This window comes from Ctenopharyngodon idella, chromosome 9 (genome assembly GCF_019924925.1).
Source record: "Ctenopharyngodon idella isolate HZGC_01 chromosome 9, HZGC01, whole genome shotgun sequence".
Classification (NCBI taxonomy): Eukaryota; Metazoa; Chordata; class Actinopteri; order Cypriniformes; family Xenocyprididae; genus Ctenopharyngodon; species Ctenopharyngodon idella.
In genome coordinates, this window is record NC_067228.1 from 35,884,562 (window position 1) to 35,908,316 (window position 23,755).

A 23,755-nucleotide genomic window follows, 5' to 3' on the forward strand; every position below is an offset into this window, starting at 1 on the left:
CATGAACTTCAACATTTAAAATGCTAAATGAGGCCTGTAGAGTCTGAGATGTAGTTCTTGGGTGTTTTGCGATTTTCTCTGGGGTCTGACCTTTGGGGTGAATTTGCTGGGACGTCCACTCCTGGGAAGATTGGCAACCGTCTTGAATGTCTTCCACTTGTGAAAATACTTCCTCACTTTAGAATGATGAACTTCAAGTTGTTTGTTTGATGGCAGCAGCAACAATTACTTATCTAAGATCATTGTTTATGTCTTTCCTCCTTGGCATTGTATTAACACACACCTGAATGCTCCAGACCAGCAAACTGCCAGAACTTCAGCTTTTATAGAGTTGGTCAAGCTAGCTGATGATCAATTAATCAAAGGCATTTGATTAGCAATGCCTGACTGCTACTTACCCTCTTAATTTCTGTTCATGAACTATGTTCATCTGAGGTTGTATTTACCTAATTTTAGAGGGGTGATGATTTTTATTATGTCCTAATATGAAAAACCATACAATTAAAAGAGGGTGTACTTTCTTATCTCTGGCCCTGAAAAGGTTGACGCATGGTGTTAACTCACCTCATACAGAACCACACAGAAAAGGAATAAGCAGATATAGAGAATTTTGTAGACTGCCACTTTGTCAGAGAAACTGACAAAGAAGAACATGAAGCAACAGCAGAAGATCCAGTACTTCACCAAAATGCCTTTTACTAATGCTCCCAACACAGTCATCATTTGAGAGGTTTGACTGTTGTCACCTGTAATAGAAACATACAAACACATTTCCACAATATATGAATTATTTTGCAAGTGAGATATTATTTTTTCATACAAACATGAAGGAACTAGATGAGACTTCCACACTGTGTCCTCAACTGTTGCTAAACCTTCAGGAAAGCAAAATATGGTAGCCAAAAGGTATTTATGTGTTCACCATGTTATACCCACTTACACAACACATTAATAAAGGTTTCAACTTTGTTTTATGAAAAGACATAGTAATCTACTGCAATTTATAGTCTTAGAAACAGCAGCATATTTCTATCACTTGACATCAACTGAAATTGAAGTAATTGATAAGAATTAAAAACTGTAAATTACAAGCTGTAACTTAAGCCTATGGCCCTGTTTACACCTGGTAATAAGAAGCATTTTTGCCAATCCAATCACAAGTGGATGATGCTAAATAATGGTGTAAACGGGGTCTAAAATGTTTTGATCTTGTCCACTCTTGACCACTTCCAGAGGTAGTCAAATATGTTTTGAACAGCCAGAAAAGACCGCCTACTCTCTGCCTACTGACCTAAAACGTAAACGTTATGGGAAGCACGCTATTTCTATCATGCACTCAAAGCAACCTGTGTGGTCTTGCAGCTATCTTGGGGCACTTTTCAGCTGGTCAGGGCAGGAAAACCATCTTGGCTAAGCTATGATAAGACATTGAATGAGCTAAGACCATCATAAACAAACTATGACTAGCAGACTAGCTTGAGCTAGTTAAAGATTTTTTTTTTCAGCTGGGGCCCATTGGAATACATGTGTGAGTTGTCTAAAATTATTTATTCATTGTCCCCTCAGCAGAATTATCCACACAGCCATTTGGCAGAGGTTTTACATCGAATGCCCTTCCTGGCGCAACCCAGCACTGGAGTGCACTGACTTGTGCAAGTCGTGCAACACACTCACTCCTACGGCCAATTTAGTTTATCCAGTCCACTGTCTTTAGACTGGGGGAAAGCTAATTCATTCAAATAAATGTTATAATTTGTTAAAATGAATTCAATCTTTCCACACTACTTTATCTCTGTAAACATTAGCAACAGCTTTAAAGGTCCCGATATACTCACGGCGAACTTCTTTTTCGTTCTTTGTTTAGGGGTAAAACAAAGTTCAACATACGTGAGCAGCGATATACTGTTATCGAGCATCTGTAAACATATGTCAATATGTGCTGCAGTAAAAAAATAAAAAATATCAGAAAACAGCAAGCATTTTTTTTATAGAAAGCATAAGAAAAGCATCTGATCATAACAACACAGATATGTTAGCATGAGCTCTGCAAATTAGCACTCCAGTAAAGTCACGTCACGTTTATTTATATGGCATTTTGTTCAATAGACTGCTTAAAAGCAAGCAGCTTTACAGTATCAAACATGAAAAACAGTGTCAGTGCCTCATTTCATTAGAAGCACAACTTCATTTTCTACTATAAAGCTGCTATTCAGGGGTACGTTTCCCAAAAGCATCGTTAACCAACTTTGGTCGCAAGTTCCATTGAACTTTATTGGTAACGACGGAACTTGCGACCATAGTTGGCTTTGGGAAACGCACCCCAGTGTGTTCATGTTTTCACACGTGGAGATCTTACCTTGACAAACTCAACAGATGAAATATGTCAGAAAAGAGTTCCATGTGAAAGAAGGTGGAGCCTTAGTGCACACCTCCTATTACATTATCGTCACAGAACAATGGTAGTACAAAGGTTTTGCAGCTGGAGCGAACTTTTCCTGAGAGTTCGCTTTGGCAAGCTGTTTCGAACTCCCAAACAAACACAAACAAACTTTGTTTTGGCCTGATTTTGTTTGAAATTATGTCACGTCAGTTCATTCTTTGATTTTGTTTGAAGTATATCAGGGCCTTAATTTGTCAGTGCTGGCAAATGACCATGGTACAAGCAGGATAATTCACAGTTAGGTGCACTTCGCCGAGACAACCTGCGCATCGGGTGGTTCTTTGCCTGCCTCCGCATTAGTTCCGGTACAGTCATTTAATGTAACAAATATTATATATTAAATTAATCTGACATCGCTAGAATTTTAATCTAAACCACTATCACTTGCACAGGTTGGTTAGTCTGTTAACTTGTCATTTGTGTTTAACATTTCTTTTCTCCTGCTCTTTTATGAGTCCATCGATCAACGGTGATAATTCGTAATCAGTCAACAAACATGGTAGGTCATGGCATCTTCTCCTGTTATTGTCACTTGCACTGCTTGCCACATGATTAGCGTAGCCTTCTCTGTCAGCGGTGAGGGTTTCACATGTGGTAAATGCAGGGACAAATTTAGGCTGACAAAGATGATTTAGGAATTAGAGATATGCAACCAAACATTAATCGAGGATAGTAAGAAGAATGCAATGTTTTAGATATGGCTTTGGATGTGACTAACTTAGCGAGCCCCTTACATTGTTCAATTCCAGTTTCAGAGCCCCCGCAGCTGAGCAACTGGGTGACTGTGAGACAACATTGTCATGGGACAAAACACCGCTGTTCCGTTCCTATTAAAACATCAAACAGGTTCTCCGCACACGGTGACGCACCCACTGAGAATCCTGTTGAAAGTGCCCTAGTCATTGGCGATTCTATTGTACGGAACATGAAAATAGAGACACCAGCCACCATAATCACGTTTGCCGGGAGCCAGAGCACCTGACATCAAAGCAAATTTAAAAGTGCTGGCTAGTGCTAAATACTCTAAGATTGTTATTCATGTCAGCACTAATAATGTTCGACTTCGTCAGTCAGAGACCACTAAAAATAACATTAAAGAGGTGTGTGAACTCGCAAGTACAATGTCAGACACTGTAATATGCTCTGGCCCCCTCCCTTCTTACTGTGGTGATGAGACACTGTACATAGAAGACAGTCATCACTCAAAAGCTGGATGTCTAATTGGTGTCCACAGAAAAATATAGGCTTTGTTTGATGAATTGGATGAGTTTCTGGAGTAGACCTGACCTGTTAAAAAAGAGATGGTCACCATTCCGCCTGGAGTTATGCTGGTCTTCGGTCTAGAAATCTGGCTCTTTGTTGTGTTGTAAATACTAGATTAACTGGGGCCCAGGTCAGGAAGCAGACAGACTGGCTTATGCCACATAAGTCATATAAATCTCAGCACATAGAGACTCTTTCACCTAGATATCATAATATAGAAACTGTGTCTGTCCCCTGAACTAATAAATACAAAAAAAAAAAAAAAAAAACTTTCTACTAAAACACTTCTTGTTAAATTATATAAATCACAGATCCTAATCTAGATGTGCTGTGTTAGTAAGCACATCTAGTAATGCAATTGCATTACTTTAAATGAGTCTACTCCCCTTCCCAAGATTACTGGGGGAGGCAAAATTTTTCAGTATAACTCAAAAGTCTGGTTTTAAGTGCATATCTTTTGAAGTGATGGTGCTTTATATAAAGTTACACAGTGTAAACAATAAATCCTGTCTGACATTTGTACTGGCAACTGTATACAGGTTACCAGGGTACACTACAGACTTTGTTAAATAACTTGCTGATTTTCTATCAGAGTTAGTACTGGCTGCAGATAAAGTCTTAATTGTTGGTGATTTTAACATCCACATAGATAATGAAAAAGATGCATTTGGATTTATATTTATTGATATGATATTCTAAACTCTATTGGAGTTGGACAACATGTGTCAGGACCCACTCATCGTCATAATCATATTTTAGATTTAATATTGTCATATGGAATCAGTGTTGATGATGTTTAAATACTGCAGTGAAGCGATGACAGCTCAGATCATTATCTAGTCTTGTGTATACTCCATTTAGCCAGGCTGCAAAATGAACTATAACTTCTACCACTAAAGACTGCTTTGTTAACAATCTTTCTAATTTTCGCAACTAGCTTAGAAGAACTCTATGTTGCAACCAAAACTATGGACTCTCTCTTTCCTAGCATTGGCTAGAACAAATTCTGCACTGGCTGCCTATTAAGCATTGAACACTTTTTAAAATCTTGCAGATTACCTAAAAAGCCCTGAACGATTTAGCTCTTCAGTACTTGAAGGAGCTCCTATCGCCCTTCACATTCTTTGCAGTCTCAAAATTCTGTCCAGTTGTGAGCGGTAGATCCTTTTCCTATTTAGCACCCAACCTCTAGAACAGTCTTCCTAACATTGTTTGGGAGGCAGACATACTCTGTCATTTCAAATCTAGATTAAAGACCCATCTCTTTAACCTAGCATACACATAACACAGAATCATAATTGCATTGTTCAAATCCATTAAGAGATTGTTAGGCTGCATTAATTTGAACAACTGGAACTGGGAACACTTCCCATAAAACCTGATGTTGTCTTGTTACATCGAAAGTTATTAGTCTGTATGTCTTATCCTTATCTCAAGGTTATCGTAGTCAGCCGGATCCGGTCAGTATCCAGACCAGATAGTGGACCTACTCCCAGAGACAACCACAAAACATCTTAGAATGTCTGTGAAGACCACGACAATTAGACAGGCCCTAAGGACAGATCTACTGTGAAGACCTAGTCAACTAGACAGCCCTTGGCACAGATATTCAGCGAAGACCACGAGAACCAGACAAGTCCTCGGCACAGACCCCTATGGCCAGCTTCTTCTCCCACCAAATGCTGGTGTGGTTTATTCCAATCCACAATTTGCAACATCGATACTGGTATTGAACTGTCTTCTATAGCTCTTCTTTACAGCAGAATATGAATTTGTCTCATAATTGAAGTTTGCATCATTACTGTATGTTCCTGTTTGTTACTGTGAAGCTGCTTTAAAATAATCTGTATTGTATAAAGCACTCCACTTTGTGCATTAAAATCATGTAATGCACACCTAGCCCATATACAGTATTAATTAATAAATCAGGCAAGGGAGCCAATCAATGTAAGAAACCTGATTTATGTTTAAGTTCTAGGACCTGCATTAATACTGTTTGCAAAGAAAACAGTCACTGGCTATGTTTACATGCACCAATTTTTGTCAATCCGAATGAATTGAATCCGATTGCAGGTCTGTTTACATGTACTCTAAACATTGTAATCTGATTCAAATATCCGTTTATATGTGTTTTATATACGTTCCAATTAAAACTTTTGTGCACGCGCTCTGCGTGTGTGACGTCATATCAATCACACTTGCGGTAACCCGGGTCGCGTCAACAGACGATGATCATGTATCGACGATAGCCAGAGATATTGTCAAAAGCATCAAATCTTGACAATATTAAGAGCATTTGGTATTTCCAATTAATGTAGGCCTGTTACCTTCTTCTAGTCTATTATTATAACTATTAGGTTCGGCTTCTTTTATTATTAAATTAATATTATACGTGCTGTGAGGATAATAAAAGATTAGGCTATTAGCTATCTTTGAAAATGTTTTAAACATTTTTTTGAGTCTATTATACAATGAATTATAGGCCTATAATTAAAATTATCAAGAGTGTAGGCTATAATATTTCCTAACACCGCAGTCGTCAATGAAAATTAAGGGCAACTTTACTTCAAGCATTGACTTTAAAAAAAAACAACCTGTTTAACACGAAATACTATTATTCTCATTTGTTTCACTAGCCTAAAGAGAAATAATGGAATAAATTAACAGTTATATACCGTTATCAGCATATTATGTTGAAATTCGTCTCTGAGAGAATATGCTCTGTTAATGCAGCGTCAGGCAGCTCTGTCACTTTTTACTTTCACTTTCTGTAGTGAATACTGACTGAGGTTGAGACTTTTTCACCTTTTTCTTCTTGTGTGATATCCATTGGCTCCCCTTCTTGTTTTAAAATGGAAAGATTTCCAATATTATGACGAAGGGATACAGCTACGCCACTGCCTGTTGGCATACATCTTTACAACTAAAGACTTGAACGTGAACTTGCGCACTGCGTAATGCGTGTCAACATTGCACTGCGCATGTGCCCCAGAGACTTCTGAATACGATTGAGAAAGTAGTCGGATTCAAGCATTTACATGGTAATTTTTTGCTGTTGGATCGGATTAGAAATGGAATAAACCACCCCTTCCAATCCGATCGAAATTTCATTCGGATCGAGCTCAATCGGATCGATTAAGGTGTTTACATGAACGTCAATCTGATTACAAATGGATTATTTGGGTGCATGTAAATGTAGCCACTGAGTGTAGGACTCATGGAAGGCAGCCTTTGTTTTGTGGCCTTCAATTGGCATATTTTGATGCATGCATCAAGTGTATACACTGTGTTCTCCAATCACCCACAGTCCTTTTCAATGCAGAACAACCACACCTTGTATTTTCTGTATATCATGCACAGATTCTGTTAAAAAAATTTCAATGAAAAGATCAAAAAGATATCCGTACATGCTTGAACTTTGACTTCCATTAAATCATCCGTGCTCTGCAGCTCCTCGTTTTTTTCTTTCAGCCGTTGCCTAAGTAAAATCCAGAAACTAAACGAATAAGCAACCTGCAAAGAAATCATTCGATTTTAAAACAGATATGGCAAGTTATGCATAGGTCTTTAACATCTAATAAAAATACAATAATCGAACAATGTTGAAGATTTAATTCTTTAATTGATATAAAACAGGTTTTCAACCAGTTCCCATCTCAGGTCAAGGAGTACTCTACTAATTAGATGATAAGTTGATAATCTCCCAGCAAGCAATTTTGCATTTAGAAGACATCTAATAGCTGTCCAAACACAGCCCTGAAGTCTAGGCTAAAACAAGGCAACATTTGGGCTGTCTGCGAAAATTTAATAGATGTCCAACCATAGACCAAGTATAGACTAGTCATCGATTTGATAACATGTCAAAGAAATTAAACCAGACACCTTGTAATCACTGTTGACTTTGCTTACATGATGGAATATCATACATCTTGCAAGTTATTTGGGCAAAGACGACATGTAACAAAATTCAAGGTTATTTTGGCTAGAAGTGGGTTACTCACTATATCAGGTCTATAGTTAACCTAGATGGTGAAATGATGGTTATTGCTTGCTGGGCTGTTTTAAATAAAGGAGTGCCTGGGAGACTCCAGGAACAGTTTGAAAACACTTAGAGCTGCACGATTGAGGTGAAATTGAAATTTGAGAGTATGCAAGTTTGGGAATATACTACAACGTCATAATATTGCATCTTAAAATATTGACCGCTTCGTTGCCCATTTACATGTGTGATTTCTTTTTAGAGAGATCAGGATGGATTTCACAGGAAAATGTATACATCAATGTAATTTCCCTGTGCATGTCATGTCATATCCATACACACGGAAAAGCAGATAACGGCTGTGGGTAGCATGAAGCTGAAAGTTCATCAAAAAAGATCAAGAAAAATTGACTAGATATCATTCAAAACTGGATTCACTGGTTGTAAAAGCAAAGAAACTTATTTATGTGTTCATCCACTCTGATAAGATGTCCCGTGTCCTTCTGATGCATGCAGTTGTATTTTTAACCATTAGAGGTCAAAAGTTATATAGTGTAGCTTTAATTGGGAAAAAAGTGATAAAGCACCACATCCGACATGTTTGCAGTTCTTTTTTCATTCATGTTTGTAGTTCTAAACAGAAACAGCATGAATCCTCCTCCACAGCACAAGGGGCTGTGGGCAGTATTAACTGTGCACAGATCCACAAAATATAAATAGTACACCATCTGGGTGTTTTTTGCACACTCGTTTCAACATACTATGATTTGGGACACACTAAATTTAATCTGGGATATTATTTATAGGGTGTAGTTTTGCAGATTGAGACTGTCTGAAAGAGCAGGATTTTTTTTTTTTTAACTAGCCCATCTACTTGCTGTTCAAGACGAGATCAGAATGAGTCACTGTCGAACTGGGAGAAGTGGAATAACTCAAGTGAAATATCTAAGATATCTAATCTTTATTTGAAGCATTACTTATTAAAAGGTGATGTATACGCTACGTTTCATCACTACAATAGAAATCAGTGTTTAAATATTGATTTCAGTACTTAGTTCAGTACTGTAATTATTTGAATGTTTTTAAACTAAAGATACTGTGTTGTTAAAAAGTATATTTGTGACGCTATTACACTCATATACATGACAATGTAGTGGCGACGTGATCATATATGTGTAATATACAATGGTGTTTGTCCTTTAACAATTAATCGTGCAGCTCTACATGGAGAACACTTTGTTAAGCTCTATCACAAGATTTAGGTTTACATACCTTTGCAGCAAGATGCACACAAGGCACTGGATAACCATAGACATCAAAGTCAATCAAGACAAGCTTCGGTAAAGTAGGGAAAATGTCAATATGGTTAAGATGGAGTTGACTGATGAATGTAACCACTAGCAGCAATGTCCCATAGACAGCAAGAAATGGAGCACTAAGCATAGCGAACCGTCCGCCGATCCTTCAACATCCAGATCACACATGACCACACCAGTAATATTAACGTAAGCCATGAGTTATAGCTGATGCTCCATACCTGCACACATTTAAAGAAAAACGTGCATCTAACTTGACGGGCCCTCCATCCAGAAGAAGAGCAGGTGCCCTCAATTTCATGAAACAAGGCTTGACACTTGTGTGCTTATCTTACATTGGGAAGTATGCACAATGTATTCGGGTTCTAAAAAGAAAATATTAGGATTATTCAACCGGTTACACTTGCAAAGATAATATGGGTGGAGCCAATAGGTTTATTTTTTTTATACTTAGCTATATTGTATATTACACATTTTTTGTGGTATATACATATGTGCATATGTATTTTTTGATTATATAAATATAGTATAGAAAATTTCCTATTGCAAAAAAAAAAAAAAAAACCTGAGAAAAAAAGAAATAAATTAAAAAAAAACATTGCTTCATATTACAGTAGTGCTTTATATATATATATATATATATATATATCATATTGTGCAAAATCTGTCACAGCGACTGGAGCCGAATACCTCTGAAGTAAACTAACCCTGGAACATAACCTGTTCTGTTAATGGCCAGACACTCCAACAACATTAGTGACATGCACTTCACTTTTATTAAGAATTTTGCTAATTATCATATGTAACAAGGACAGAAACTGCACGGAACAATGTTTTTAATCCCTCAAAGCAAAATTAATGACACATGAGAACAGTTCCTAATTTCAATAGATTAAGCATTTTACACCTAGGAACATTCTCTTGCTGTTTACTGTCATTGTCAGGGACTATTTTTCTAGAGCAGGGGTGTCCAATTCTGCTCCTGGAGGACCGCTGTCCATCAAAATTTAGCTCCAAGCCCAATTAAACACATCTGAACCAGCTAATCAAGGTCTTACTAGGCATACTAGAAACATTACGTTACCATCGTGATGATGAGAGCAATTATATAGCTCTGTTTCATGATGAACTGTCCAAGCAGGATCAAAGCACTGGGTCCAGATCGATTAGTGGAAGATAGATGGTCCACGTCATTCAATATTTCATTGCCTCCGGTGCAGCTTTCATTCTCCACAGTATATTCTGTGCATGCATTTAACACACAATCACACACACAGATTCTTAAATGTGAACAAAATTAACTTAATAAATAGATGTGAACAGAGTGACAGTGTAAATCATATATATTTTAGGAGTTTGCCTTTTGCAAGCCATTACTTGTATATGTATCTGTGACTGTTGTAATGACAAAACCATATCTACTTTAGCAATAGTTTAGAAAGTTCAGATATCAGCTGACTTCCAGCTGATCCATCTTCCAGCCAGTCACTTTTCTATCATGGGAAGTCTATTTAAATTCACCTCAGCCCTTCTCAGTTCAGTCTGCACTCAGCACTCGCCACCAACCCACTTCCTTCCCAGCTCCTCTATTCATTGGTTTTATCTTCTAGCCTTTAGTCATAGCTGGCCTTGTTCTCATGCTCTCTTCTGTCCTGTTGTTTTGTGTGTATTTGGATTTGGGATAATGTAGAATAATGTAGACTTTCTATATTTACTTTTTGAGGTACAGTAAGAAATCGTTTGTGTGTATGGAGACAAAGCCAAGCAATGTGGGTAATCATCCTCCAGAATCAGGGAATTCACCCCAGAATCTTCCTGGTCTTGCCACGTCCTCTTCCACACCAACACCATAGCCTAAAAACAACAACAACAACACAAAAAGCATATGTTTAAATAATGATACGACTGTCTTTGGGTTTAAAATAAGGTCACAAAACACATACTAAATATGTATCCATAAAACTTTTAAGTACTGAATCTAGTAGACTAGAGTTTTTTTCTTCAAAATGATGTGAAAATCATCCTGCCTGCCTGTGTTAATGACCTAACGTAGACCAAAAATAGGGCATTGATCGGTCATGCAAAATAGGGCATTATGGAAGGTCCAGGATTTGCACACTCTCAAAAGGGATCCTGCAAAAGTGAGAGCTGCATGCATGTCTTCCCCATGGCACATACCTGACTAGGTCAACAAAATGGGACAGGTTTTTAAGATTGCGATTCCAGTAGCACAGTCACAGTATATAGCTCTAAATGACTTTTAATCTAATTTATTTATATCATATCAGTTCGGTTATTCATTGTCTGGTTTTGTTGGTTTTGTATTTGTTCTCTTCTGTAATCAGCTGCTGTTGGTTTCTACTTGACTCGCCTACAGTTCACTTTGTGTCAGGTTGTTTTGTAAATAAAATATGCTTCAAAAGCTTGGTGAGGTAGCATAGTACAGACTCTAGCAGGAGGGTTATGTCAACTCTGACTGCCATGTGGCAAGGGAATCACAAAGGCCTGAGAAAGTAAAAAAACTTCCCTGATTTATTAACCTTGTTAAAAAAAGAGGTCTATTGCTTGTGATCACCAACTAATGGCAGTGTTTCTCATCACTGGTCCTGGAGCCTGTCCTGTGAATATATTGGTGAGTGCACATTTTGCTGTATTTTTATGTGTGTGCTCAAAACTCTTATCGATACTTCATGAGAGCAATTCGATTTTCATTTCTATAGATAAATTATCTCACCTCTTTTCTTTCAGGGGAGAAGTTTGATGGGATGCTGGAGTCTTCAGCATAGTTTTCAACATTTTCCTGAGCATGGTATATATGCAGGTTACAAATGCAGATAAACATGAACACAACTGCATATATATATATTTTTTAAAAATCTGTGTTTTGAGCAATACTTCTGGAGTGCAACATTTAACAGGACAACTCTGTGGGTTTACTCAATGGCATTAAGTAACTCCTAGCAGTAACTGAAGAAATATTATTCAAACATTATGTTACAGGATTGCCAGTAATTAAAACAATTTGGGTTGCAGCATTTTAGATATGCTAGAGCAGTGGTTCCCAACCCTGGTCCTGGAGTACCCCCAGCACTGGACATTTTAGATATCATGTCTCCCTAATCGATTTATGGTGGGTCCACCTCTCTGACTGCAACAGTGGAGAAAGGTTACATTTCGAATGGATTCTCCAACATTATCATACAAGGAAGCTAGGACAACTGACAGACAAGCGCTGGAAGGACAGGACTTCTCATTGGTCCACAGGAAGTTTCTGCCCTGCACCCATCTTGAAACTAAACACTGTTTTAAATGTGTGTTTTAGATTATGCAAATGATTCCACAGGGGAATCATTCTAGGCTGTTGAACAGATCCTGGCTTCTTTTCCCCACTGCATTGTCACCCAGCACAGCCAGTGGAAGAAGTCACCACCATCAGACTGCTCACTCAACCATGTGGAACATAAATATCACTTTAGCAAACCTCTTTCCAGGGACCTTGGCATTGTTGTATATTATCAGTATATGATTTTCTAATTTATATTAGATGTTATATAACTGATTTTAGTCAACAAATTATTGTTCAGTTATTTGTTTGATGCATAATAAGGTTCTTCACCTTATTTGTTTCAGAGAAACAACAGTTTACCTTTCCATAAGATAACATAGCCACACCCAACTTAATCAATCGTATTTTAAGCATCTTCTGCACTTTATTCCTATATCATTCATGGTATTCATTTAGTAGTTGTGTTGATTTACGCTTGTTTATCTTTTTGTTGATAAAATTTATTTTAATACACTTGTGTCTTCCTTGTGCTGATAATACAGTAGAGGCTCTACAAACTAACGATATCTCACAAATCCTTCAGATTGGTCCGATGATAAACTTCCTCATTTTTGGTTGTTATTTTACTGTTAAGGTGAAATTCCTTAGCTGGTGCCCCAGGGTAAAAGGAGTAAGAGGTCATCTCGCACTTTCAGACTCACCTTAAGTGGCATGATCAAAACTCACAATATTAATTTGGTGCCACCTGTGAAACTCCAACTGGTGTCTTGTGTGAGGTTAGGTTAAACTGCTACACCTGATTCAACTCATCAGCTCATTAAATACTCCAAAACCTCAAATGAGTGTGTCAGATAAGAGAGACATCAAAAATATGCAATGTTGCGTGTACTCCAGGATCAGGGTTTGGAACCACTGTGTTAGAGGTGTTCAGTCAGGCTGTAGGAGGGCCACTTTCCTCTCGAGTTCAGCTTCAGCTTGCCCTACCACAACTGACTGGAAGTTTCTAGTAATCCTGAAGATCTTGATTAGTTGGTTCAGATGTGTTTAATTAAGGTTGGAGATAAACGCTCCTGACTGCTGTGTCATCAACGTGAGTACTTAGCAGCAGCTGTTTAGCTCTGTAACTACATGAGTTAGGAGGTGAGGTAATATACGGCGTATGCATTTATCTGATTTTAAACTCTGCAGAAGATGAAGGTGGCACTCCAGAAGCAGGTTTGGACACCCTGCCACTTTTTATTTTATTTTATTTTTTTGTGTTAAGTGCATTACAGTACCTCTTCAATAGAATGATTCCACTTGTGTAGTAGACTCATGACTGAAAAATACAGCAGTAGAAGCACCAGTGGGTTCATTATTGCAGGCCAACTACCATCTTCATGCAGAGCCAGACTATACGGTTCTGACATGTTGGTTTGGATGAGCGCTGTCAAACCAAACAACCTGGTAAAAAGACAGAAATGTTAGATGCAAACAGATGCTGAAAGTGTTTTAGTAAGGTGTTGGACCATAACATACTACCAAAAAAGCTTCAGTGTGGATGGATGGAACACCATTCTTTCAAAAGATATTCCATCCTGTGGTATTTTGATGACGGTGGTGGAGAACACGGTCTAACATGCCAGTCCAAAATCTCCAAGAGGTGTTTAATTGGGTTGAGATGTGGTAATGTATACTTGCGCCCTCGTAATCTTTTAATCAAAAACATTGATGTCTCCTCCCCATCATAACATTTCTTGTCTGATGACATGTACACATTGTGAGGGCTGGGCAATGAGGTTGTCCAATAGCCAGACGAATTTGACTATTGAACTTGTTCAAGAAGCAGTTTAAAACAATTAAATGCAACCTTGATCAACTACTAATATTAGCTAGTGTTAATAACAATGGAGTTTAGATTGTTGTTTTTTTTCAAGGGGCCAACCAGTACATCCAATTATTTTCACAGTGTCAAAATTTTCTAGGGTGCAGTAAACGTGCATAAAATAGCATTTTTTTTAATGCATTCTCAATTTTATTTTGTACCTTTGGCTAAATTATTTAGTTGATGGTATTATTACAATGTAATTTATCAAATATATCATATCAAAAATGGCAACTTTTCAAATGAAGCCAAAATAAAAAGTACATTAAATCGTTCACATGCCCATGGTTGCATGTAGAGTGTAATGGTGTGGAGTGGAAGCAGAGACAGGCATGGTTTTGACTGGACCGTGGAGTAGTTTTTATTGAAACAATTTCTTTTGCTCCAAGTTCACTTATTAATACTCATTAACAACCATAAAATGCATGTTAACTACCAAAAATTCAATTGCCTGTCACTATTTATAAAATGGTATTAACAGACAAATCTTAGTCAGGATGAAAGAAAAATAGAATTGTAAAATATTATCACAAATCAACAGTCACAAACATCAAAAATATTTTGCAAAAATTACCAACTTAGAGGGTAGACAAGTGAGAGAATGACTCAAGATTAATTGTGGATTTAACTGTCAAAAAAGCATGCATGATTAATTATTTCTTTTGCATTTGGAATTAAAAGCTATACATTGGTAATGCTTTTCTCTCTCTTTGTCTAGATATGTAGTCTACTTAGAATATCAGAGAATAATATCATTAAAATAATGCATTCCCTTCGCGACTATATGGCATTCATCAATCGACTATATGATAAACAATTTCATTTAATACATCTAGTGCTAAGCATTTATGATATAAAAACATCAAAAAGTGCAGTAACATGTGCGTATCTTGCAATTGAGCAAACAGACTGAGATTTATCTCACCAAGAAGCGACCAGAACAAGAGCAATAGGAATTTGTCAATATGCTACATATATATAGAAAATAAATCACAAACTACACTGAATTTAATATGCTACGCATTACATATATATTTTATATATCAAATTCTTTATAAAGTGGATGAGCAGGGTAAGGGAAGTCGAGTGTTGAGTACACCTTCACCATTACTTGTATGTTGTAGATTTCATTAAAAGGACACTGCCCAAAAATAAAAATTCTCTCATCATTTGCTCACCTTCAGGCCTATGTATGTGTGAGAAAAATACTAATATTTAAAAAATTTTTAGGTTAAGCATGAACATATAGGACAACAATGATTTATAGTATAAAAATTATAAAACTTTTTCCCTGCCAGCATTTTTTGAAAAACATTACCAAGACAACATAAACTTTAGGTATTGGATAGGATTAAGAATGTAGAATAAGGTCATACAGAATACAGCATTAATATGTGCTTAATAATTACTAATAAATAGCCAATATTTTAGTAATATGCATGCTAATAGTAATAAGCAACTAGTTAAAAGACCCTAAAATAAAGTGTTACCATTATTTTATAACAGTGTCATCTTTTTTTAAGAAATCTGATATTGTCTTTTATCTGACCTTCTGTTGGAGGAAACTTTAAAAAAAAAAAAAAAAAAAAACATTAAATGAAAACTATTCATGACACTGTTATAAAATTATTTGACAGAGTATTAACACTTAATGACATTTTAATGACAAATTCAATTTGTACCACTGTAGTTGAGGTCAAGAAAAATGTTCATGACACTATTATAATGGCCTCATGACAGCCAATGTCAAAACCAACCACATGACAGTTTAATGTAATGTTAACTTATAAAGCTAAATAATGTCAAGTTGTCATGACAAAGACACTGACAGGTTATGATGTATTGGTTCATGTCAAGTTGTCATAACACAGACATCTCAAACAATGTCATCTTTGCATTAAAAATGACATAATTGAGCGAATGACATTTAATGACAGTTGTCATAAACATGCATAAAACCTCCTTCATATTCATGACGTGTCATGTCACGATTATGAAGGGGTCATGTCAGTCTTATGCACACCCCTTCAAGTAAAGTGTTACCAAAGCGTCTCATAAAAGATGGAAGATTTCCTCAATGGCGGGGGAAGAGTTAAAATATTAGTTCAGTTCAGAAGATTACCATTGCGTTTGCTTTGGTTTTTGAAGGGACACATTCTCTTGTATTATATGAACTCACAGAGATGGATTATTTTTCAAAACATGAGGGTAAGTAAATGATGAGAGAATTTTCATTTTTGGGTGGAGTATCCCTTTATGCTGTGATTGTTGCACTCCAGTTACCTTCGAGCAGGGGTGCCCAATCCTGTTCCTGGAGATCTACCTACCTGCAGAGTTCAGATCCAACCCTGATCCAACACACCTGTCTGTAACTATCAATTATCAAGTTGACTCCAAAAGGGACAATTTCTCAACTGTTAACAGCCCTAGTATTGGGGTCGGAACCAGCACAGGAATTGACTCTCATTGTCCACTCCATTGCTGTTTCTGAAATCACTCACTTGTGCATCAAAGAGATGGAGCTGTTGCTATATAACATATACGTCATATACGTTTATCCTACATGCATCGCCAACTACTGGCCTGGCAGCATAATACAGCGTTTTTAATTATTTTCATGGATCCGTGTGAACACGGATCATTTTGAAAATGTTGTCTTCTGTACTCGAAAAATGCAAAGGAAAAACTTTTCTATTTTTAGTACATCATTGTCGTATAAATGTACACTTAATTTGCAAAGTCTTGTTTCATGAGCTTACACTTACATATAATCAGATATAGCATAAAATATGCATATTTGTCATGCTGTCCGATGAGAAAGGAAAAAGCAAATAAGTGCTGGACAGCTGCCGGTAGACAGATTGACAAAAAAAATAATAATGTTGCCGCAAATTGACAGATTGCCGATAATGAGAAGGATCTTCTCCACTCAACTGGGAGGGCTCACTTTAGCATCCGACAGGAGCCTAAAGCTCACGGCGCCCTCCAACAGAACTGTAAGCGATTCCAACCATCAACTGAGGGGGCCTTCACAGCATCCGACGGGAGCCTGCAGCACTGGACGGGTAAGCACAGCCAGACAGTCAAACGGGCTATTTACAGCAACTCATCAATGTTACATCTCATAAATGAGAACCAGAAAAAAGTGGAGGAAAACTGTACTTAAATTAAAACTGTCACTCAAAATATAGCACAGAGAGGTCATCAAGAAACTGATGACTCTGATAACAAGGGCAATTTTTTGACAATCTTAGAAGAAATAGCAAAGTATGACCCTCTCTTTAAGAAAATGATGAATGCATGTGGCAATGCTAAGTACACAAGCCACCAAATCCAGAACAAAGTGAAATAAAAAGAGAGCTAAAAGAAAGTGAAGTTTTAAGTGAAGTAATTGTTGATGAAACCAAAGATTTAAAGGAAAAAATAACAAATCTCTTTAGTTGTGGTACTATAACAACAGGGCCATCCACAATTTATTATTATTATTTTTTTTTTTTTTACAATTTCAATACATTGACCATGCTCTTCTGTTGAGCTGCTCATCACATACTGTGGGCTTTTTGGACGAGGAGCACCGCAATCCCACAGTATCCGCCCAGCCTGAACCTGTTCATGTCATGCCTGCTAAGCCTGAGATTCTTCATGTCATACCTGCCAAGCCTGAGATTCTTAATGTCATGCCTGCCAAGTCTGGGTTTGTTCACATCATGCCTGCCAAGCCTGAGTTTCTTCATGTCATGCCTCCCACGCCAGGGCCTGTTCACGTCATGTCTTCCAAGTCAGAGCCTGTTCACGTCATGCCTGCCAAGCCAGAGATTATTCATGTCATGCCTGCTCAGCCAGATACTGCTCACATCATGCCTGCCCAGCCAGAGACTGTTCACATCATGCCAGCCAGATCAGTGCCTGTTTACATCATGCCTGCCCAGCCAGAGACTGTTAAAGTTATGACTGCCAAGTCTGAGTCTCTTCAAGTCATGGCTGCCATGCCTAAGTCTCTTCACAAGATGGCTGCCACGTCTGAGCCCTCAGCCAAGATGGCTGCCACGACTGGGGCCCTCAGTTAATGGATGCCATTCCTGATCCCTCAGCCAAAATGGCTACACCAGAGTCTCCAGATAGTGCAGCACTGACCAGATTGTGTAGCATTGACCATTATGGCCAAGTTTGGGCCATGCATGCATCCTCTCCAGCCCCTGACCAGCATCCAGAGGGAACTCCAGCCTCTGACCAGCATCCAGAGGGAACTCCAGCCTCTGACCAGCATCCAGAGGGGACTCCAGCCCCTGACCAGCGTTCAGTGACTGCCTCAGCCCAGCAACCCACTCCAGGCCACCCTGGTCCCCTGAACTGTCGGCGCCTCCCTAGAGGTGTCCTAGCCTGCCAGGTCCACCCATGCTCCCTGGCCCAGGTTTGCCCATGCCCTATGACGCAGGCCCACCTCTGCCATGCCCTGTTCCATGTGGCACACACCATCCCTCCCTCAAGATTGCCTCTGCTCCACCACCCTCCTGAACTTTGGGTCTGGGGTTTTGTTTCGTTTGGGCATCTGGAGCCATCCATAGAGGGGGGAATATGTCACGGATGGTGTTGGGTTTTGTTTTGATGTTCATGCTTATGTTTTCATGGTTTATTTTCTAGTTCATGTTTCATGTTTGCATTGCCTTGTTTGCCGTATGCTCCCATTTCATGTGATTCCCTTGTCCTCATGTGATCCTGCCATGTGCTCCCCTGTTCATGTGTCTCCTGTTGGTTCATGGGTTTATTGGTTGATTGTGCACAGGTGTTCCTTGTTTGTGATTAGTCCTTGTGTATTTAAGCTCTCATGTCTGCCTTGTTCTTTGTCTAGTATTGTCCCTGTGACCACTGTTGGTGAGTGTTCTTGTTGATGATTTTGTACCAAGTCATGCCATGTTAAGCCAGATCTTAGCTTGTTTTATGTTAGATCATGTGGATTAAAATAAAACTGCACCTTGGGTTCTCCTGCAACTTGCCTCAGTGGACTGCTTACAAACAGGCCTCACAAAATGATAATAAATTGCCTTGAAAAACATGGCCTGGACAACAGAAATAATCTTGTGGGGCAAGGCTATGATGGTGCAACCATCATGAGAGCAAAGCTTTCTGGTGTGTCTACGCGGATTAAAAACAGTGCAAGATTCACATTTTATGTGCACTGTAATGCACTTTTTTTTTTTTGGTTATTGTCGATGCTGTAAAATCAGTGCCTGAGGCAGTTATTTTTTTCTTTCCTGCAGAAGCTTTATAACTTTGCATCAAGTTATAAAAAAACTGTAATTTGCTAAAATCTTCAATCTTCTCTTCCAGAGCCTGACACAGTAGACAATCTGATTAAAAAAAGAAGTTCAATCAGGCTTTATGATCAACCCTTCTGACGCACTCATTTTCAGGCAGTAAAATTGCATCTGAATTAGTCAAGTTTTTGACATGTGAGTTCCAAATTAAATGTAATGTTAATAACGCTTTTAATGTTTTGTGTGTGTGTGTGTGTGTGTGTGTTTCTTTAAATAAGACCTTTTCACTCCTTCACAGACAAAAATAATTTACCCTAATAAGACAAAGTCAGTTATAAATGACGGCACCCTAAAAAAGGTCAAAGGTCAGGTGTAGAAAACTTAATTTTGGAAAATGATTTAGTCTTAAATATATGTAAAATATATGTAAAATATAAAGTAATTTATTTTTTTCTAGCTGTTATTTCACAATTAGTCCCATAGAGGGTTAGTGTGTAATAATGATGTCAATCCTACAGTGGGAGTCGGGAATTGGAGTTGACTCTGAAAAACCCAGAATCAAACACCCCTAATTTATTCCTCAGATTATTCTTATCCAACTTTCAGTTATTTTAGCTGCACGAAAACATGTTCCTTGCTCTTAAAATACTGCTTCTGATTAAATAAACAAACAAACAAAAACTAATATTATACACAAGTGACACGTGACCAAAATTTAATACACAGGCCCTAATTGTCATCTTGTGTAAAGATCACTACACCAGTTTTGAATCCCTGGACAATTTAACAAGACAATAAAGATCATAAGCTTTGAAAGAGGTGAAGGAGGAAGCTATTAAAAGTAGATAGGTAAAATAGAAAGAAAAAAGGAATTAAATTAGACCATAATTGTAACATTTGAACCCCACTATATATCGTGTGTAATGTGACTCGTTGATGATGCTTCTTCGTGGCAAAACATACTTTTACAGCAGGCTTGATGTGAATAACATTGGGTTTTACTAAATGATTTTGGTTTATTTAGTAGAGATCTGAACTGCACCTGGCAAAGTCATCCTGTGGAGGAATGAGCTGTTGGAAGAGAGGCAGCTGGTACAGGTAGAGGATAAGAACGTGTCCTCCACTGAAGATGGTCATCATTACACACAAAGAGCTGTAGTGCAGCAGAGAGATGGTGTAGTCCAACACCCAGCACCACACAAGGCCAAGAAACACCATGAAATACAGTGCCGACGTCAGAGAGGGAAACGTTATACCTGCCAAAAAATGTAACATCATTGACTGCATCTACAGATAATTTTCCAGAATGCATACACACTTTCATATTTATATGCATTACCTGCCAGCCCTAAGAGAACAGTGACCAAAACTTTTCCAGCAGTGTTCATTGCTGAAGACATGAGAAGTCTCAGTCCAGTCATAAATATGATGAGTTTCTGTAGAACGTCGGGAGAGGAGGCAGGAGAGCTGCGGCTCTGAACAGAGGTGTCAAAGGAGGAACCCTCAGATGTTCCACTCTCCCCATCACATTCTGAGTCTGAAATCTCTTCATCTGAACCCTGTCAAATAAACACTAAAAATGTCATTAAAATAAATACAGCAAAAATTCCTTATCATTTCTGTTGCAACACAAAGCAGCTAGTACGTTTTGGATGATTTAATCGAGAGGGTAACCTCAATGAACCTTCTTGCAAAGTTTAGTTCCAGCCATGCTTTAATTTTCACGTAAACCCAGAGTCCTTGATCACCTGCCCCAGGTGTGTTTGATTTGACTTACAGAAAAGTGGACTGAGCAGTCCTGCTCTACAATAACAAGACTAGTTGCTCATTACCTCAGTCTCGTAGAGCTGACTGCAGTTTTCACTGTGATGTGGGATCTTGGCCTTGCACCAACGGATGATGAACAGTGTGGACAGGAGGACACCAAAATCTGGCATTAGCAGACGTATTATGTTAAGTGTGTCCACATCACTAAACCTGGAAAGAGTTTAAAAAAAAATGTTTTACTAAGAAAAGCAAATATACTGGAATCATTGAGACAAGACAAAATTTCGAACATAGCAGAAAAAGAAAACCTTGCTAAAATGCATATTGATAGGCCACAATGCTTCTGGGAGAATGTTCTCTGGACAGATGAGACAAAACTGGAGCTTTTTGGCAAGGCACAGAAGCTCCATGTTCACAGATGGAGAAAAAAAACAAGCTTTCAGAAAACAGAAAACCTGTGAAACAGGTTGCTTTGGTGCATCTGGCACAGGGTGCCTTGAATCTATGCAGGGCTCAATGAAATCTCAACACAATCAAAATGTTCTAGAGTGAAATGTACTGCAGAGCGTCAGAAATATATATATATATATATAAAACCTGAGAGTTTGAGAGCCCATTCTACAAAAGGTATGAGAGAATGAGAAGAATGAGAGCCCATTCTACAAGAGGTATGGCTTCCTTCTGGGCAGAATCTAAGGAAATGGTGTTCACCGCCACTTTATACATCATTTGTGCCAAGTAAGGCAGCTCAAACATCATTGGCCAAATGTTTGCTACTGACACAATGTCTTGTTCCTTTCATCTCAGGGAACTGAGGTTTTATGCATAACCGGAGACGTTTCCTAACTTTGAAAAAAAAAAAAAAATGTTCATAATGTTTCAGAATGTTTTATATTTTAGCTGGTTTTGAATAATCATATTATAATTAGCATAGTTATTTAGCATCTTGAATGCCAGACTTAATTAAATAAAACAGATTCAAAATTGAAAGAATTAATATATTTCATACCTGACAATGCCAAGGTGAAAGAAAATGTTGTCCCATGGCCCAGTCACTGAAGAATAACAAGCATATATTATTATGCATGGATAATGTAGGGTAAAAAAGAAAGCTGATGAATATGTAAGCCCTTTCCCTTCTCAAAGTAAGATGATTAGGGACTTTACTCTTATCCATCCATCTATTCAGCAATCCATTCATTCGCTTGTCCTATGTAAAGGTATAATGACACCCACCCAGTGTCTTGACTCCAACCACTTCAGGAGGTGGTTTAACATGCATTCCAGACACAACTGGCCAACTGTAAATACAACTGGTTGTTCAAGCCACAAACTGTATGTAAATGTTTCTCCTCCCAAAACAGTTGAAAGCTAAAGGTGTGAGAGTGTGTCATACTGGCTCCCAGAATGGCCAAGTGGAGATGAGTGTCTATGGAGCCAGAAATATGACAAAACTATTTGAACATGAATTATGTAAATTTTAATTACAGACAAGTGTCATTTAACAAAATTGAATATTACGTGGCATTTTATATAGTTTTGAATTAGAATTTTTTTAAACTCGAATTCTATAATTCAAAACGTAGAAATTCAGTTTAGAGAGAAAGTGGGAGAGAGAGTCTAGGAAAAGTTGAATGTTGCATTTTGGCCGATTACAGAGTTTCAATAATTCTCAACACATGAGATGTTTGTCTAAGCTGCATTTGCTCTGGTATTTGTTTTCTTAGGCCTATAATGTATATTCAGTATGGAAGTGATTAGCATGCGTAAGAGTAAGCGTCTCACATAACTCTGTAATTAATATATATTTATGCTTCATTCTGTAATCGGAAACATCAGATCCAGGTCGGATGTTATTTCAAAGGCTGCATTCACACTGCAGGTCTTGATGCCAAATTCAGATTTTTTGACTATATCCGATTTTTTTTTCTGACGACCCACTTAAATCTTTTAAAAGTGACCTGTATTCGATATCTGCATTTACACTACACCGGCTTAACGTGAAAAGTGCTTAACATGGCTTAATGCTAAGACAGTGATATTAAAAGACAAAACTCTGCACACAATTTATTAACAAAGCATACTATGTATAGAGAAGCAGATATGATATGATATTAAATATGTTTATAACCACTGTTGTCGATCTGTGTTTTGTGATTTTTGCATGGGCGGAGCAAGAACATAACATAAATGTTTAACATAAAGTTAATTTAAATGATAAAACAGCCCTAATAGCTTAATGCTGTTAAACAATGTACAAAGCAATCTGTTTGCTATAATAACCACAAAATTAAAAACAACACTGAAATAAGAGCATGCAGTTTATCTGTCACTCAGATGCACATCAGAGTTGCACTCATTACTAAACGCAACAGTAGGACTCATACTTAGTGTTCTCCATACATTATGTATATGTACTCTGATACTGCCTTTTTGTAATCATTTGTTACCTTTAACTTATAACATTAATTCATTAATAGAAGTCAATATGAAACTGTGTCTTCTGCACATTGATTGAAAGCTCCATACACCGCAGGTGGTTAATAAGCTTGAATTTGTGGCTGTTCAGCACATTGTCTGAGTGG

At 37.8% G+C, this 23,755-nt stretch overlaps 1 protein-coding gene across 1 annotated transcript in view; it reads right to left on the minus strand.

Annotated features, from left to right (window-relative positions):
- Positions 1–23,755, minus strand: part of si:dkey-11f4.7 (piezo-type mechanosensitive ion channel component 2) — an 80,878-nt gene that overhangs the window by 51,383 nt on the left and 5,740 nt on the right. Inside the window, 12 exon segments of the mRNA XM_051906099.1 lie at positions 565–746; positions 7,111–7,216; positions 8,955–9,134; positions 9,136–9,219; positions 10,083–10,240; positions 10,726–10,852; positions 11,733–11,798; positions 13,562–13,727; positions 20,446–20,659; positions 20,743–20,962; positions 21,236–21,380; positions 22,180–22,225. Coding sequence (XP_051762059.1) covers positions 565–746; positions 7,111–7,216; positions 8,955–9,134; positions 9,136–9,219; positions 10,083–10,240; positions 10,726–10,852; positions 11,733–11,798; positions 13,562–13,727; positions 20,446–20,659; positions 20,743–20,962; positions 21,236–21,380; positions 22,180–22,225 — 1,694 coding nt within the window.